General features: G+C 43.6%; 1 protein-coding gene across 1 annotated transcript in view; it reads left to right on the forward strand.

Annotated features, from left to right (window-relative positions):
- Window positions 1–17,819, forward strand: part of PLCL2 (phospholipase C like 2) — a 213,139-nt gene that overhangs the window by 155,119 nt on the left and 40,201 nt on the right. Inside the window, exon 5 of the mRNA XM_060099474.1 lies at window positions 14,158–14,267. Coding sequence (XP_059955457.1) covers window positions 14,158–14,267 — 110 coding nt within the window. The remainder of the gene's footprint in view (window positions 1–14,157; window positions 14,268–17,819) is intronic.

The raw sequence follows: 17,819 nt of genomic DNA on the forward strand, positions 1-17,819 counted from the left end.
TTGTTGAAGCAACTGTAGTAAAGCTTGGGGTGGAGTGGCGTCTACAGATAGAATTAGTATCATCCAAATGGAGGAGTTATTTGAATGCATGAGTTCTTGTTTTTTTTTTTAAATTAATTTTTATTGGAGTATAGTTGCTTTACGATGTTGTATTACTTTCTACTGTGCAGCAAAGTGAATCAGCTATACGTATAGATACATCCCCTCCTTTTTGTATTTCCTTCCCGTTTAGGTCACCACAAAACATGGAGTAGGTTCCCTGTGCTATGGATGAGTTCTTTAATGAAGAAAGGGTTGGGAGGAAATATAGGCAATCCCAAGATATGATTATGAGTTTGTATTAATAATTCAGAACTGGATGTTTTACTTCAACCTCAAACCTTAAAAACATCCCGGCACATCTGAGCCCCTGCCCTGCTCTACTTTTTTTTTTTCCCTATAGCAGTCATTACCTTCCAACCACAGTATCATTTGCTCATGTTCCTTGGTTATTGTGTGTCTGCTTCCAACTAGAATGTAAACGCCTTGAGAGCAGGGAGCTTTGTTATTCATATCGTCTCCCACCGACGCCAAGAACAGCGCCTTGCCAAAGCTGGCACTCCGTAAATATTTGTTGAATTGAATTGAACGTGGAATGCTGCGGTTATTCGTCCATTTGTTTCTTCACAGACGTTTATTAGGGTCCTACTCTCAGTCTGAAGGAGGCTGGGGACCTCACTTCCCCGCCCCAGGGCTCCAGGCCGAGCGCAGGAGAGGCGCAAGCAGAATCCTCACTGCACAGGGGACTTGGCCCTCTGGTGGTGAGAGGACAGCACAGCCCGTGACTGACCCATCGGGTCAGCACGGAACCAGAGTTTGGAGCTGCAGTTGAGACAGGAAAGTGGTTTGGGAGCAAGGCTGGTGGGGCGGGAATTCCAGGCGGGAGAGGAGCCCCCGCGGGGACAGCCAGGCCCAGGCCAGCAGTGGCCGTGGCACAGACGGCAGATAGCACAGACCCAGAAGCTGCAGCAAAACATTCACACACATACACACACACGCACACGCACACACACACACACACACAGCCCTTTGATGGATTAGACCGCATGCAAAGAATTCTGTATGCCAGAAAGGGTCAGAAGCAAAGCTGCAACAACAACGAGAAACTAAGAAAAAAATGTTAGCAATACGTATTAGGAAAGGCTAATATCCCTCACAACACAAGGAACTCTTAAAAGCAGTCTGAAAAAGGCCAACAACCCTCATGTTTGTATTCTTTGCAAAGAATATGAACACAGTTCACAACAAGGGAAATTCAAAAGACTCTAAAATAGAATGAAAGGATGTCCAGACTCACCCATAAGCGGTGCAAACCTGCTACAGGTAGAGAGACAGTTATGAATGCAGAGTCTAAACTCTGGCCTTCTCAAAGCTGAAGTCAGGTCATGGGAGACAGAAGATAAAAAAGCAAGTAAATACAACACTCACTGTGTCCGACAGTGGTGAGTGTTTTGGAATCAGTGAGGCAGAGAGGGGGACAGGGCGGGGGCAGGGGTGGGCAGCGGCTCTTTTCAATAAAGTGCTCAGCCAGGACCTCAGGGAACCGGTGACATCTATGCAGGCATGATTGGAGGCAGAGAGCAAGCTTATCAGATATCTGGAAGGAGATTATTTCAGGAAGATGGGCCACCTGGCTACAGTGTTGGGAGCAAGGGGCCGGGAGGGCAGGAGCCAGGTGACAACGGGCCAGGCTGTTGCGAGGACGCCAGCTCTGCTCTCAGAGAGATGGAAGCTCTTCCTGAGGGTCTGAGCAGAAGAGTGGCTGCATCCGATAAGCAGGGGGTAAGGGGTGGGGACGAAAGCAGGTGCTGGAGGACCACCCAGGAGGCTTTTGTAACCATCCAGGCTACTGAATGGCTTGATCTGGGGGGATCTGGGTGGTGGTGACGGCTATCAGGATTTATTCATGGCTTGGCCGTGGGGCAGGAGGAAAGAAAGAGGGCAGGACTGCAGGATTCTTGGTTGGGTTCTCTTTACCAAGATGGAGAGGACTGTGGGGAGAGGGTTTGAGAGGGAAGATCAGAGGTTTGGATGTAGATGTGTTAAGCTTGGTGTGCCTGGTTGACTTCCAAGTCTAAAGTTCAGAGAGAGGTCCAGACTGGAGGCAATGAATTTGGAAGCCATGGGCACGAAAGGGGTCTTTCAAGCTTGGAGACCGAGCTCATCTAAGCAGTGACAATGAATAGAGAAGATGGAGCCCTGGGCTTTCACCATTTGGACGTTGGGGAGACACAGGAGAGCAACCCTGGAGGTTAGGGTGCAGACGGGTAGGAGGAGGACGCTGTGATATCCTGGAGAATGAGGTGTTTCAAGGAGATGCCACTTTTCATGCATCAGGTCCAAACGTTCATATCAAAGACCCCAGAGTTCCGTCTCACACAGATCATGACTGATGGGTGGGCATATAGGGGAAACTGGGAACTGTCACATTGTAAGGGTGTATAAATTGGGTCCACACCTAGGGAAGGCCACATGGCAGTAAATTTCGGAATTACGAATCAGGTACACTTTGAACCAGTAATTCCTATTTTTTTATAGTTTATTTAAAGATTTGATCACATATTTGGGGAAATACATGTGTATAGAGTTTTCTTTATAACACTGAGAGCAGCTTAGATGTTACGCCTAGGTATTCAAAAGGAGGGTCCTTATTAAATATGTTACGATAGATCCATATGATGGGACATTATGCTACCCCTTCAAAAAGAATAAAGAAATATGTATGTGTATATATTCACCTGCACAGACACACAGACTACATATATATACCTATATAAGGAAAATCTTATATACACATAAAGATAAAAAAATATGTATATGTGTGTGTATATGTATATATACATAGTTTAAAAAGGCAAGGCAAACAGTGTGTGCTATTTGCTCATGTGTTTTTTGGTTTTTTTAAAATTAATTTATTATTTATCTTTGGCTGTGTTGGGTCTTTGTTGCTATGCACTGGCTTTCTCTAGTTGAGGCGAGCTGGGGCTACTCTTCATTGCGGTGTGCGGGCTTCTCATTGTGGTGGCTTCTCTTATTGCAGAGCATGGGCTCTAGGTGTGCAGGCTCAGTAGTTATGGCACGTGGGCTTAGTTGCTCCGCGGCATGTGGGATCTTCCTGGACCAGGGCTCGAGCCCTTGTCCCCTGCCTTGGCAAGCAGATTCTTAACCTCTGTGCCACCAGGGAAGTCCCTGCTCATGTGTTTTAAAAGGTGAGGCAGGAGGCTAGAGCCTTGTGAGATGCTGAGGGCACTGCTCTCTCAGGGAGGGGGTAACCGAGGTTGCCCAGTGGGAGGGGCCCAGGAGGCTGGGTGATGGGGAGGGAAAGGTCGTTCTCCGTATACCAGTCTATACTCTTTAAATTGTTGAGCCGTGCGACTATATTATCTGTTCAAAAATTAAAATAAGAGGCGTAAAAAGAAAGGGAGAGGTGGACAGGGTTGCGTCCCGAGCACCTCGTGTGTTTGGGTGATCGTGCCCAACTGGTAGAGGGGAAAGGACTGACTTCCGAGGGCCATCCAGACAAACGTGTCCTCCGTGTGAAAAGCTCATCTTTGAGTATAATTGGGGTGAAGAGGCCGTTTTGTTTCTCAACACAGTGAAGTGAGGAGGGTCTGCTGTTTGTTCCTCGTCTGATCCCAGCCCAGGTGAGTCCCGTGGCCCATGTTTAGAAGGGTGGCACAGTCACTGGATTCCACAGAGGACGCGAGGGATGCCCCTCCGTCTCACCCGGATTCCCCAGGTGGAGCGCTGGCGGAGGAAGGCACGCCCCCCTTACGCAGTCCATTCACAAAGCGTAATGCTGTGGGCGTGGCATCCTTCTGGGTTTTAAGGGTATATTTAAGAGACCTGGTTTATCTATTGCACCTCAGATAGATAAATGGAATGGGATTGAACAGCTCAAAATCCATCTGAAAATAATTCGGCTTTTGCTAATGCCAAGATTGTTTGGGAAGAAGGCCGAGAGAGAGAGAGACTACCAACTGGAACTGTATGAAACGTCATGAGGCATTTCTGCGTCTCCATGGAGATTATGGCGTCAGCGCCCACGTGCTGGAGGCACAACCGAACTTCAGACCCCTGGGGTTTGGGGGGCAGAGCGTATAGTTTACAAAGCCTGTATATTTTAACACGTTCTATATATACGTTAGTTGGAAAAAATGATCCTTTTTTTTTTTTTGCGGTACGAGGGCCTCTCACTGTTGTGGCCTCTCCCGTTGCGGAGCACAGGCTCTGGACGCGCAGGCTCAGTCCATGGCTCACGGGCCCAGCCGCTCCGCGGCATGTGGGATCTTCCCGGACCGGGGCACGAACCTGCGTCCCCTGCATCGGCAGGCGGACTCTCAACCACTGCGCCACCAGGGAAGCCCAATGATCCATATTTTGTTCTCAAGGAACTTTGATGTTGGGACATGAGACCATGTTATTTTGAGGTACTTGTAAAACTTGACAAATTGACCTCTTGAGTGAGATCCCATGTAGACTCGTGTTATATGGAATTCCATCTTCCAGGAAATAGCTCACTGTACCTAACTTGGGAAATCTGAAATAAATTAAAATTATAAATATATATTTCTTTTGTCACCATTTGAAATATTCTACCCTATGATTTTGGTTTCTATTTTCAGCACACATAGAAATATTTTTGCACTGGGTATGTTTGTGATAAAAGAGTTTTTTAGGATAGCTAAGTAAATTAGCAGTTGAAAAAGTAATCTTTAGTTATATAAATTTAAGATCAATATGTCTCTTATGGAGTATTTTTAAAAATTATACTTGCTTCTGAAAATTTTGAGTCGTGTGCTACATGGTATATTTTCGATTCAGATCATTTAGATTGGTACAGAAAATCCCATCCAGAACGTTTGAAAGGTCATTCTGCTTCATGTTTGGCATGAATAAATGCCGTTTGTTTCCATCAAAGAGGAAATGCTGCCATGTTTCTGACTGAGACCCCCTTCCCTTCAAGGCAAAGCCTCTTCTTCATATCTTAGTATTGTATGTATCATGTATTTTAAATTTTTTATTTTATTTTTGTGGCTGTTTGGTTTTTATCTAGGTTAATCTGTGATGGGAGGTGGGAAACTTGATAGGACTGGAAATTTCTCTTTACTACATTCCATTATATGCAGTTGCACTAATGTTCTTAGCTAATGTAATTATGTATCATCTTTACACTCTCTATTAATTTTTTTAAAACATGATAATCTGTCAGCATTACATTCCATCTTTTGTCATTAAGCTTTAAGCCCCTCAAAAACAAACCCTTTAAAATATTTAAGTTGCAGTGTTTTGAAACAATAATTGGAAAATTATGTGAAACAAGCACCTCCCTCTATAAAAAATTTGAGCTGTTTAAATTTTTGAGAATGACATGGAAAGAAGCAATAAGTTTCTAAAACATTGTTCTTTACATAAAAATCAAATAATAGGACTTCCCTGGTGGCCTCAGTGGTTGAGAGTACGCCTGCTGATGCAGGGGACATGGGTACGTGCCCCGGTCTGGGAAGATCCCACATGCCGCGGAGCAGCTGGGCCCGTGAGCCATGGCTGCTGAGCCTGCGCTTCTGGAGCCTGTACTCCGCAACGGGAGAGGCCGCAACAGTGAGAGGCCCGCGTACCGCAAAAAAAAAAAAATCAAATAATATACTTTTGTGTGGCCATACCAATTTTAAAAATTTAACCCTGTGGCTATAAGTGGAAAGGTCCACCATGGGCCCAGGGCCTGACCTTGTGTTTTGTTTGTGTGGCCTGTGCCTTCTTTTCCCTTTAGAGCAGAATGAACTATACCCTCGCAGGAATCACTGACTATGGCCTTTCCATTTGCCCTTCCTCTGCTGTTTGATGACCTACTGTTTATTTCCCGGGTTCTCAAGTTCATTACCAGAAAGGAATTTGAGCATTCCAGAAGAAAATGGTATACATTCTTCTGGTTAACATTCCAGAAGAAAAATAACCCACAGCTCTTTTCTAGAAACACAAACTTGGGGTCACGGAGTCAGAGGAACCTAATTATAGGGTCTTTGGCACAGAGCAGCCAAGGCGCAAAGACAGTCCTCTTGACAGAAGAGCAGCCACAGCAGGCCCAGCCAGGGCTGTGCTTGAGATGTGGTCATTTGCTGCTTTCTAGACTTTTACCCCAAGTTTTAATTCATGTTTCCAAGCACGTCATTGAATTTGTGTAATATGCCCACAGCCTTCAAACTTTCATGCTTTTGAACACACCGTATATATATATATATATTTTTGTTTTTTGTGTGTGGTACGTGGGCCTCTCACTGTTGTGGCCTCTCCCGTTGCGGATGCGCAGGCTCGGCGGCCATGGCTCACAGGCCCAGCCGCTCTGCGGCATGTGGGATCTTCCCGGACCAGGGCACGAACCCGTGTCCCCTGCATCGGCAGGTGGACTCTCAACCAATGTGCCACCAGGGAAACCCCACACCGTATGTTTTGACTGTTAAATGATGTAGCACTGTGAAACTGTATCACGTCATGTTTTTCAAAAGACTGTTTACCTAGTTAGTATTGGTTTTCAAGTGAAGTGTTCTAAAACTTAACAAAGATGTTAATTTCTTTGGCCAGAATTAGCTGTTATCTCTTGCCTCCCTTACCGACATGGTCTGGCAATTGCAGTGTCTGCTCTTTTACCAGCTCAGGAGGAGCTGGTTTGGGTAGTTTTCCTGCATCTTCTTATCCTTTGAAGAACTGTAAAGGCTCCATTTAACAGCATTATTACAAGCCTGCCTGCGAGGGCGGCTTCTAGGCACTGCACCTGTGTGGACGGATAGTCCCCCTCCCAAAGTGCAGGGCCTGTCACCCTAAAATATCAGCAACGTAGAGAGGCAGGCAAAAGACACATTGATAATTGGTAAGCAAGGGACATGCAAAAAATCAGATATTTACTTTAAGTACAAAGGGATGCTTGCCTGTCTGTGGAATTAATAGTGTAGTTAGTAAGAAGGTGGGAAGCAGAACTAACCTCCCAAAGCTGCCCAGAGGACCATCACCATGAGCGACCAGGTCTTATTCCTGAGCAAAGTAATAGGAGGTGCAGGCATTCTGAGGCCCAGCCTGCACCCTGAGGCCGCGGCTGAGCCGTGCTGGCTGCTCCTGGGCCCCATCTGTGGGGGACAGGCACCCCCAGATCACCTTTCTTTAATCGGTTCAGCATTCTTGTCACTCCACTGAGCATACTCTGGCAGGAAATGATAAGAGCTCCCTTTCTTCCTTGTTATGTAAATTTTCAACATAATTGCTTACAATTTTGTAATAGGGACAAGGGCAGTCAGCTCTCTCAGAGGAGGTGTTTATTCTCATTTTCTCTCTACTCACTAAGGAGAAAACACAGAATGGTTGTCCTCAGGTTTTCTGAAATTTCAGCTTTTCTGATTGGTTATTTATTTCTTAAGATTAATCTTTACATTACCACTTGTTTGTAATTTATTCTGTAAAGTTTCACATGGTAATACATAGTTCTTGCATGACTACAGAACCTCCCTTTCATCGTATGATTCCTCATCCAAAAATCCTAATTTGCTGCTGCACCTACAGAGTTTATTATGGCATTGATTAAAGAAAGCAGAAATTGTACACGTTCTCACATCGTTGTAATGCTATTGCCCTATTTGCTACTCTAAGGCCTGTACACTCAGCCATTGTATTCCAGAACAAAGTAATAAAGATTTCTTTATGAAATGGTTGTCAGTGAGCAGATAATATAAGCACTAGTCCCCTTGCCCTGGCTTTCTCCCCATGCTTCTAGAAGTCTGTAGCTTTTTACAGTGTTCAGCGTGTTTAAGTAATGGATCTTAATGAGACTCAACACAGCAGATGGTCAAATGCCCTGTACATGGAGTGTGATCAATACATGTTATTGGCTGACCAATTAGTGTTATTACTTCAAGCATCAAAAATTACTTTCATTATCCAAAATGATGAGACCTTTTGTATCTCAGTGTTATGAATGTTGACTACTGATTACAGAAATAGAGAACTATTGTGAAAAATCCACTTGTTAAAGAAGTCTGAGGTAATAGTTCAGTTTTATCGCTTCAAGTAAATATTCCCGATTGTTTCATATTGGAGTCCTTTTTTAAAAAAGGTGAAACTAGAAAACATTAAAAAAAATCTTGTTCTAGATAAAATAATTTAGAAATAGATTTTTGTGTATGTGAGCTGGACCAGTCATTTAAAAAAAAAAAAAGTAGAATCTTGACTGTCTTGCCCATGTCTGTCTGTCTGTCTGTCTGTCTCTTCTCTGGCTCCTAACCCCACCACCTTCAAACTGTAACTAAAGAACAAGAAATTTAAAAATGAAAACAACTTAGCTTCTTCGTTGGGGGCAGGGGAAGGAAGGTGGTAACTTAGTCTTAAAGTTTTTAGTTATCTGATTTTCACCATCTACTTTAAAACTCTGCTCTTCAGACAGATGGTTTGACTTACAGGTGGAGAAGAGATGCTGCTTCTAAGTTTCTTAATAAGATAAGGACATTTTCACTGGGCTAATGTTTCTTTGCTGAAAATAATTTGGGAAATAGGGAGAACGTTACTTAACATCTAACCCAGACAGGTTCTTTATACACACCATTGATGTGAAGACCTCCTGTGACATGTTAGAATAGATTTCCTGGTAATTTAATATCAAGGGAATAATGCAGTTCGCATCTTGACATATAATCAGATTTCTTTGTTATATATGGGCAGACCCAGTTCCATGGCATGATCTCATTCTCTCTCCCCTTGTATTCCCTTAGAACAGGGTCAGTGCCTGTCTGATACCCCTGCAGTGTTCTACCTCACAGTGTAATTATTGGACACACACACAACCATCCCAAGAGCTCATATTTTTTTTAACATCTTTATTGGATATAAATAATTGCTTTACAGTGGTGTGTTAGTTTCTTCTTTATAACAAAGTGAATCAGTTATACATATACATATATACCCATATCTCTTCCCTCTTGTGTCTCCCTCCCTCCCACCCTCCCTGTCCCACCCCTCTAGGTGGTCACAAAGCACCAAGCTGATCTCTCTGTGCTGCGCAGCTGCTTCCCACTAGCTATGTGGTTTACATTTGGTAGTGTATATATGTCCATGCCACTCTCTCACTTTGTCACAGCTTACCCTTCCCCCTCCCCATATCCTCAAGTCCGTTCTCTAGTAGGTCTGTGTCTTTATTCCCGTCTTGCCCCTAGGTTCTTCATGACTTTTTTTTTTCTTAGATTCCATATATATGTGTTAGCATACGGTATTTGTTTTTCTCTTTCTGACTTACTTCACTCTGTATGACAGACTCTAGGTCCATCCACCTCACTACAAATAACTCAATTTCATTCTTTTTATGGCTGAGTATTATTCCATTGTATATATGTGCCACATCTTCTTTATCCATTCATCAAACACATGAAAGAAGCTCAACATCATTAATCATTAGAGAAATACAAATCAAAACTACAATGAGATATCATCTCACACCGGTCAGAATGGCCATCATCAAAAAATCTAGAAACAATAAATGCTGGAGAAGGTGTGGAGAAAAGGGAACACTCTTGCACTGTTGGTGGGAATGTAAATTGATACAGCCACTATGGAGAATAGTATGGAGGTTCCTTAAAAAAATAAAAATAGAACTACCATACGACCCAGCAATCCCACTACTGGGCATATACCCTGAGAAAACCTTAATTCAAAAAGAGTCATGTACCAAAATGTTCATTGCAGGACTATATACAATAACCAGGACATGGAACCAAGAGCTCATATTAAGGACTGGGATTCTTGTTTAGAAATAATGCATGATAGTTGGGAAACCTTAGGCCACTGGGCTCAGACAAACCAATATTCAAGTTTTTCTTTACCATCTCCTCGGGAAAGTTCTATAGCCTCTTTCCAAGTTTCCTATATAGTAGGTGTAAAGTGCCTGGTGAGTTGTCTTTTGTTTCCCTTGATCATGTCTTTGGCCTGGACTTTGCATATCACAGGGGAGCAGTGAAAAGTACAATCATGCTGTATAGATCAAGGTGAGAATCCTTTTATTTCCTTAAAAAATAAAATCAACATATGCTACATATAAGTGGATTGGTGGAATGTTTGCAAAGATTAGTCTACAAGTTAATAATATGAAAATCTTTTTAAAGAAACAGGTGTGTTATGTAGCAAACCAGACAATGACATAAGTGATAATGGGACTGATGGTCTTGACCACTTTTTTAAATGTGGGGTTTTATATTTTTAACATAACTTTTCCACTTTTCAACTAATCACCTTTTTGTGCCCATTTTTAAAGGACTTCATTAATAATACACTTTTCATTTGCCTGTGGACTTTTATTGGGCTATAGATATTTTAAGAGGGGGAGGATAAGGGGGAATTGTCTCACTTTTTCATAGACATGTAGAATATGAGCTTTTTAGACAGCTATACTTGTTTCCTTAAATGTTTCCCCATTTCATCATGGGACTTCCCTGGCCGTCCAATGGTTAGAACTCCGCACTTTCACTGCCAAGGTTGTGGGTTCCATCCCTGGTCAGGGAACTAAGATCCTGCAAGCTGCGTGGTGTGACCAAAAAAAAAAAAAAAAAGAGTCCTGAGTCCTTAGTCCTTCTCAAGGCAGCCTCTGGCCCAGTGTTCTTCTGAACTTTCTGAAAGCTGCTTTCTTAAAATCTAGGACGGATGTTTGTTTGAGCTCGGCATTCCCGCATTCCGCTGTTCCGTGCTTGTGTTACCTGCGGGTTCTTACCTGTTGGAGTGAAGCCCCGCGGGGCAGTTCCAGTCACTGTCTCATCACCTTAGTGGTCAGATGGTCAGCAAGGCGAGTTAAGCCGACTGCCTCCAGTGGCGTGAGGCTCCCAAGCATACATCTGGGTGGTTGAAAAATCCGCCAGTACTATTGTGTCACATCTTTGTGCCAGTATTGAGATTTGTAATAAGAAAGCGTCTCAAAAGGCCCACTTCTGGTCAGGCAGCTGTATGGTGTGGTCCCATGGTAATGTCACAACCATTTCCCTTCCCACGCCCCTCGGAGACCATACAACTCTATACCTTCTTGTTACACAGAGAGTTGCTGCTCCACCTCTTCTCCTGTGTCTCTTCTCTTTTCTGTATTCCAGTCTAGACCTCCATCTACTGAGCCCCAGTGATGCTTATAAGGCCATAATGCTTCCTAACTATCCGAAATAGAAACATAATGAATATTAATGATAGATACCCTGAAATCCAGATCATGCTGAAGTATTAAAACTTAAGACCCACTGGGGTCCTACCATCGGGGCCTCACCTGGCCGTGTTCTAGGAAGCAGGCCTGAGTCATCACAGCACACGCCAGGGAGTCTCTCAGACCTGACCAGGGACAAATTGTGTGTGTGTGTTTTACTCTAGCAGAAATCCTGGGTTTTAGAACATCATCGCCACCTACTCGTGGTTATTATTTTTTGTCTCTATTTTTCCCATCTGTTAAGCCAAGCACATCCAGGAAAGTCAGAACTAGATATGGGGGGGGATGCAGCCCCCCCATGTGAGCCAGGCCACACAGCAGTGCGCTGGAGGGGGTTTAGTGACCAAGTTGGGGTGTTGGCAGAAGAGAGGCTGAATTAAAGGAGAGTGGTCAGTGTAGTAGTTTCCTAGGCAATGTAATGAATTTTACTAATTACTGTTCTTTTTTGAAACCAGGGAGGTTCTTAAGCCTTATTAGAATGACAGGAATTAGGGCCATAGTTCCTGTTAGGGGGGGAAAAATAGAGAAGAAGGAAGACTAGATGGGCAGCTTACTGTATTTATCCTTTGTGTCAACTCTCCTTCACTGTTTAAAGACACGAAGGAATAAAGTTACTGTCAGTCACCATGTAAAGAGCTGCTCTGAAACGATGTTGCATAGAAAGGGAGTTAGAAATCGGGATGCCCAACTGAACAGTAAAAATGTACGAAAGAACGCCGGAAATGTCTTGTAAAAATTACAGCTGCTCCAACATTATTTGTAATAGCAAAAGACTGGAGACAATGTCCATTAGTGAGGACTGGTTAAATAAATGCTGGCTCATCCACACAATGTGGGAGCCTGTGTAGGTGTTAGAAAAAGAGTGAAGAAGAGCTTGATACACTGGCAGGGAGTGATCTCCACTACGTAGTTACCTGAGGAGAAAAACCACGGTACAGAGCAGTGTGCATGGTATGCTGCTTTTGTGCAAGAAAGGGAGGATTGTGGATATGTGAACACATTTGCTTAGATTTTCAAGGAGAAACAAGACAATAAAAGATAAATTTGAAACTAAGAAAAATGTGTAGGGGGAGGGAGGGATCAGAGTAGAGGAGACCAGGAAGAAAGTAAGATTTACCTGAATGCACCCTGATATGTAGTTTGTCTTTGGAATCATAAAACAAATTATATCCAAAAAAGCAAAATCACTTCCCACCCGCCACATACACAATGGGGGGGGGGGAAGGAAACAAATGAAGGGAATTATACTTTGTTAAGTGACATATCCACATAAAGAAAATAATTATTCTGACAGACCTTAGAACACAATACTTTTTTTGTACATTCTCAATGAGATACTCTAAGGACAAAAAAAAAAAATGCAGAGTTTAAATTGTATTTAGCGGTCTTACTATTGGCTATGTTTGTGTGGTTAAGAATTAAGATTGTCTACCTAAGAGAAAAGAAATAAGCATAAGATTTTTTAAATTATGTAAAATTCCTGTATACTTAAATTTGAATTAGAAGTATGAGCAAGATCTTATTCTTCCCTTAAAAAAAAAAAACTCCAGGGCTTCCCTGGTGGCGCAGTGGTTGAGAGTCCGCCTGCCAATGCAGGGGACACGGGTTCATGCCCCGGTCCGGGAAGATCCCACATGCCGCAGAGCGGCTGGGCCCATGAGCCATGGCCGCTGAGCCTGCACGTCCGGAGCCTGTGCTCCACAACGGGAGAGGCCACAACAAGTGAGAGGCCCGCATACTGCAAAACAAACAAACAAACAAACAAAAAACTCCATGTACCTGAGATCTGTTCAATATAAAGGCCTAGAAAACAGTGGAAACTCAGTAACAATGAGCACTCCTAGCCCCCATATTGTGGTTTTTAAACACCGTTCCCCACTGTAAGAGTCCAGAGGTCCCTGGAGAAATGCCTGGTTCCACGTCTGTGATGAGAAATGTACTTGGTAAGTCTAGAACATCTTGTGCTGGAAAGCAAGGGACATATGAAAGACTAATTAGTGATTTCAGAAGAACCTAGGAACCCACCTGCGGGGTTCCCATTGGCCAGAGATGGGATAAGTGACTGCAGATGAATATGAAAACTTTCCATGAGTTTTAATGATATTAAACCAGGAAAAGGACTGTCACACCACTCCTGCATTCAGGCTATTTTGAATGACAATGGGGAATATGCACTGATTATGTAAATTATTCAGAGTTAGAGTTCTTGGGCTTTCTTCCCATCCCCTCCCCTCTACAGTAGGCTTGGGGTCTGACCTCAGATTGACTTTTTTTTTTTTGCTGTACGCGGGCCTCTCCTGTTGCGGAGCACAGGCTCTGGACGCGCAGGCTCAGCGGCCATGGCTCACGGGCCCAGCTGCTCCGTGGCATGTGGGATCCTCCCGGACCGGGGCACAAACCCGTGTTCCCTGCATCGGCAGGCGGACTCCCAACCACTGCGCCACCAGGGAAGCCCCAGATTGACTTTTACTGGGACAGGAAATACATTGCTTTGCACTCTTTTCATCCCTAATTGCCAACATCGTGTCCTTGGCAGAGCTGAAATCTGCCTCTTGAGATTCCAAAGACCTGGATTCTGCTCCAGCTGTTCTGCTGCTCCCTCCACAGCCTCAGTGTCTCTGAACCTGGCTGAGCCTCAGACTCCTCATCTCTAACGTAAGAATGAGGATGATCACCTGTGCCCTGCAGCCCTTCCAATCCATGAGCACCCACCTCTAAGATGCCTTCTGCCTCATGGATGCCGTGAATTTGCAGTGTTTACCCCATTGTTACATTCTTAAATAGGCACCTTATGAAATCTCAGTGGAGATTGGAATCGTTTCAGCTGTACCTAGAAAAATAAATATTGCCGGCTCATTACCACAGATTGGGTGGGGAAGTAATATCCTTTGTCTTTCTGTTTCTTTCAGCCATGGAATTCCATGAACACTTGCACAGCATAGGCACCAAGGAAGGTTTGAAGGAACGCAAACTGCAAAAAGCTGTGGAGAGCTTTACCTGGAATATTACCATCTTAAAGGTATTTTCCTAGTTGTTTCTGATGCTAGTGATTTTGCATCCTTGTTCAGCATGTTTCTTCCTGTGAGTATACCATTTCCTGCACTGTACGTTACCAGCCACTTGAAGCTATGGCATGGTCACAAAAATCGAACGAGAACTCTGCTTTCTGGAGAGTCTGCTGCGGGCACAGTAGCTGGGCAGTGCAGCTCAGAGGGAGAACAGGGGACTCGAGCGGTTGGCACCTTGTGGATTCTTCCAAGAAGGGAAAGGATCTGCATTTCATCCTTAAAGCATCGTAAAGTTCATAAATGCCAGTTGCTACATGTGAAATAGAAAGCACTGATTACAGAGGAATGACTGGGAATTTGAAGATTCTAGTTCTTCAGATTTCATTCAATGCCTTAAAGTATAATCACAGCCTTAATGTCAATATGACCCCAGGGAAAAAGTAGGAAAGAATTGTGGGGGGCATGATCAAAAGAAGTATGTAAAGGAATTGCTGTTTGAAAAAAATTTCCCTTCAAGGGAGAAACCATCTCTATCTGTTTATCTGCTTCCTTCTTTCTTTCTTTTCCTTTCTCTCTGTCCATCTCTCCCTCCCTCCCTCCTTTCCTCCTTTCCTTCCATCTTCCTATCTCAGCATGACCATTTAAAAATATTAACTTTTATTAGTTTTATTATAAAAGTAATATATTTTCATTATAGAAAATGTCAAAATAGCATAACCAAAGGTAAACATAGTCCCACCGTCCAGGGTCTTTTGCTGTACATTCTCCCAGTCTTTTTCTCTATGGTATATATAATATGACATGATTTTAAAATTAATGTTATGTATGTGCCTTGGAAGTTTTTTGCATTTTGTCTCTCTGATCTTTTCTTTATCTCAGTGTTTGGGACCTTGACTAATAATAACACAGAAACATTATTTCAGTCTGGGCCTTGGACAGCTCAGTGTAAAATTCATCTCCGGTTCACCCTCCAAACGTTCTTCTCAGTTGAGTTCAAAAGACGTTGTCACAGCTGCCTCTTTTATTTCTCTGTTCCCCTTCAAGTTAAAAGATCCATCCTGCATCCCTCATTTTCAAAGTAATATATACTCACGTAAAAAAAATTTGGGAAATACATACATGTAGATGATAATAAACTACAATTTAGACAAAAAAAAAAAAAGATCCATCCTGCAGCTGACAACAGTTTTCTGATTTAATTTAATGAAAAGTCACCCTTTCAAAGCTAGCCAACTTGCACTTTCTCATCTTAAACGCTTACTCATTTTGTAAAAAATTTATTTATTATTTATTTTTGGCTGCATTGGGTCTTTGTTTCTGTGTGAGGGCTTTCTCTAGTTGCGGCAAGCGGGGGCCACTCTTCATCGCGATGCGCGGGCCTCTCATTATTGTGGCCTCTCTTGTTGCGGAGCACAGGCTCCAGACACGCAGACTCAGTAGTTGTGGCTCATGGGCCTAGTTGCTCCGCGGCATGTGGGATCTTCCCAGACCAGGGCTCGAACCCGTGTCCCTTGCATTGGCAGGCAGATTCTCAACCACTGTGCCACCAGGGAAACCCAAACCCTTACTCGTTTTTATAATAAGTCATTTTCTAAACTTCTTCAAATACTTCCCTTCCTACACAGGTACTTTTTTGAATCTCTGGATCTTCTGCTTAGTATTTAACTCTGATCATTTGCAGTTCAGTAAACAGCAGATAGAAAAATTTACAATGAAGAGGAATTTGGCTTTACAACTTGCTGACTCACTCCCAACCAGAGACGGGGTGTACACTACAAATTTCCTGCAAACCTCGGGAAAAAGTTGCATCGTAGTTTATAGCCCTGTGATAGGAACAAATGCTCATTTGGCTTTTATTTTATTATAGGCAGAACAGACTTAGGGACCAAACTTTCATCTGTCAGCTATCCTTGCTACTCCATTCTGGTCCAGGAACCAGCAGCCTGGGCATCACCTGGGAGCTTGTTCACAATGCAGACTCCTGGGCCCTGCCCCAGGCCTTCTGAGTCAGAATCTGCCTTTTTACAAGATCCTGGGGGATTCTTACGTACATTACAGTTTGAGAAGCACTGGGCTAAGAACCCCTGAAAATGGGAGGCTGGTGCACATATTCATGAAAAACAGCTGACATAAAGTAATGGCTCAGGTTTTAGAAACATGAAATTGAACCAAACAGCTACACTGAGGAAACTATTTTCTTTTGAATTATGTCCAGGAGATAGAATTAGCACCTCAGACTTGCGTACATATGGAAACAAACGTATAGAACAGGGTAATAGATCTTTTAAAAATTCCCAGGGTAGTATTTGCTGTAGCTGATGTTTGAGTATGGTAGAACCCAAGCGCTGAGTGGGGAAGAGTTGGAGAGGTCTGTGTGTCTTTTCTGTACAATAGGAGGGCTTTTTTCATTGCTGCATATTTCACGGGTTTAAACTTTCTTTAGAAGAATCAGTACCTGTGGAGTTTTAGACATGAGTTTGAGTCTGAGTTGAGCTCCCAGCCTTTTCCTGGCAGGAGGGGATGGGTCCCTTGAGTTCCCCTCACCACCTGTTCTTTGCGCAGAGCTTGGAGGGAGTCCAGCCCTCCAGGGCCCTGTGTGGTATGTAGTTGGCAGCGGGTGCCCTCATGGGGGCACAGAGGCTTGGGGAAGGTTCCAGACTTTCCCTCCAGACGTACTGAGGGAGCCCCGGAGCTGTGAGGCCAGGTGTAAGAATTACCTGGGTGCTTAAAACACAGTCTCCTAAGCCCCACCACAGACCTCCTGGGTCAGCAGCATCTCAGGGGTGGACACAGGAATCTCGCTGTGTGACACGTTCCTCAGGGGATTCGCAGGCACCCTAAAAAATTGACTGCCACCACTCTAGAGTCAAATCAGAAGTGTCTTTCCTTCTAAATCACCCCACTCATGTGAACAACAAGGGAGGCAGGGTGGCCAAATCATCGCGGGATGAAGGACTTGCAGTGTGAGAGCCAGGGTGATGGGTCACCCCCAGAGCAGGCACCCGGCCACAAACTCCTTTCGTTCAAGGATGTCCAGCCCAGTTTTCATGAGTCTTTGCTGGCTTTGTGTAGTTTTTTCAACTTTAAGAGTTGCTTTAAAATACAGAAATGAGCAAAGGAGAAATGTCACCTCTGATTCCACACCCAGAATGACCTGCTGTTAACATCTTGGCATATTTACTTCCAGTCATTTTTTTCTTTGAATAAAAATCATTCATTTGTTTTTGTAAATATGTCTTCATTATAAAGAACTTTTTTAATATATAAAAGATAAGTTTTAAAATGACCTCAGATCCTCCCTCTGAGAAATTATTATTATTAAACGTAAGTGACCTTATTCCAGGAACCTTTTTATATGCATATGGATGGATGGATGGAGATACATGTTTTTGATCCTGAGTCATACTTTTTTCATGTTTTTCACATCTTTGCTATTGATGTGTATCTTTTTTTTTTTTTTCTTTTTGCGGTATGCGGGCCTCTCACTGTTGTGGCCTCTCCCGCTGCGGAGCACAGGCTCCGGACGCGCAGGCTCAGCGGCCATGGCTCACGGGCCCAGCCGC

This window comes from Mesoplodon densirostris, chromosome 5 (genome assembly GCF_025265405.1).
Source record: "Mesoplodon densirostris isolate mMesDen1 chromosome 5, mMesDen1 primary haplotype, whole genome shotgun sequence".
Classification (NCBI taxonomy): Eukaryota; Metazoa; Chordata; class Mammalia; order Artiodactyla; family Ziphiidae; genus Mesoplodon; species Mesoplodon densirostris.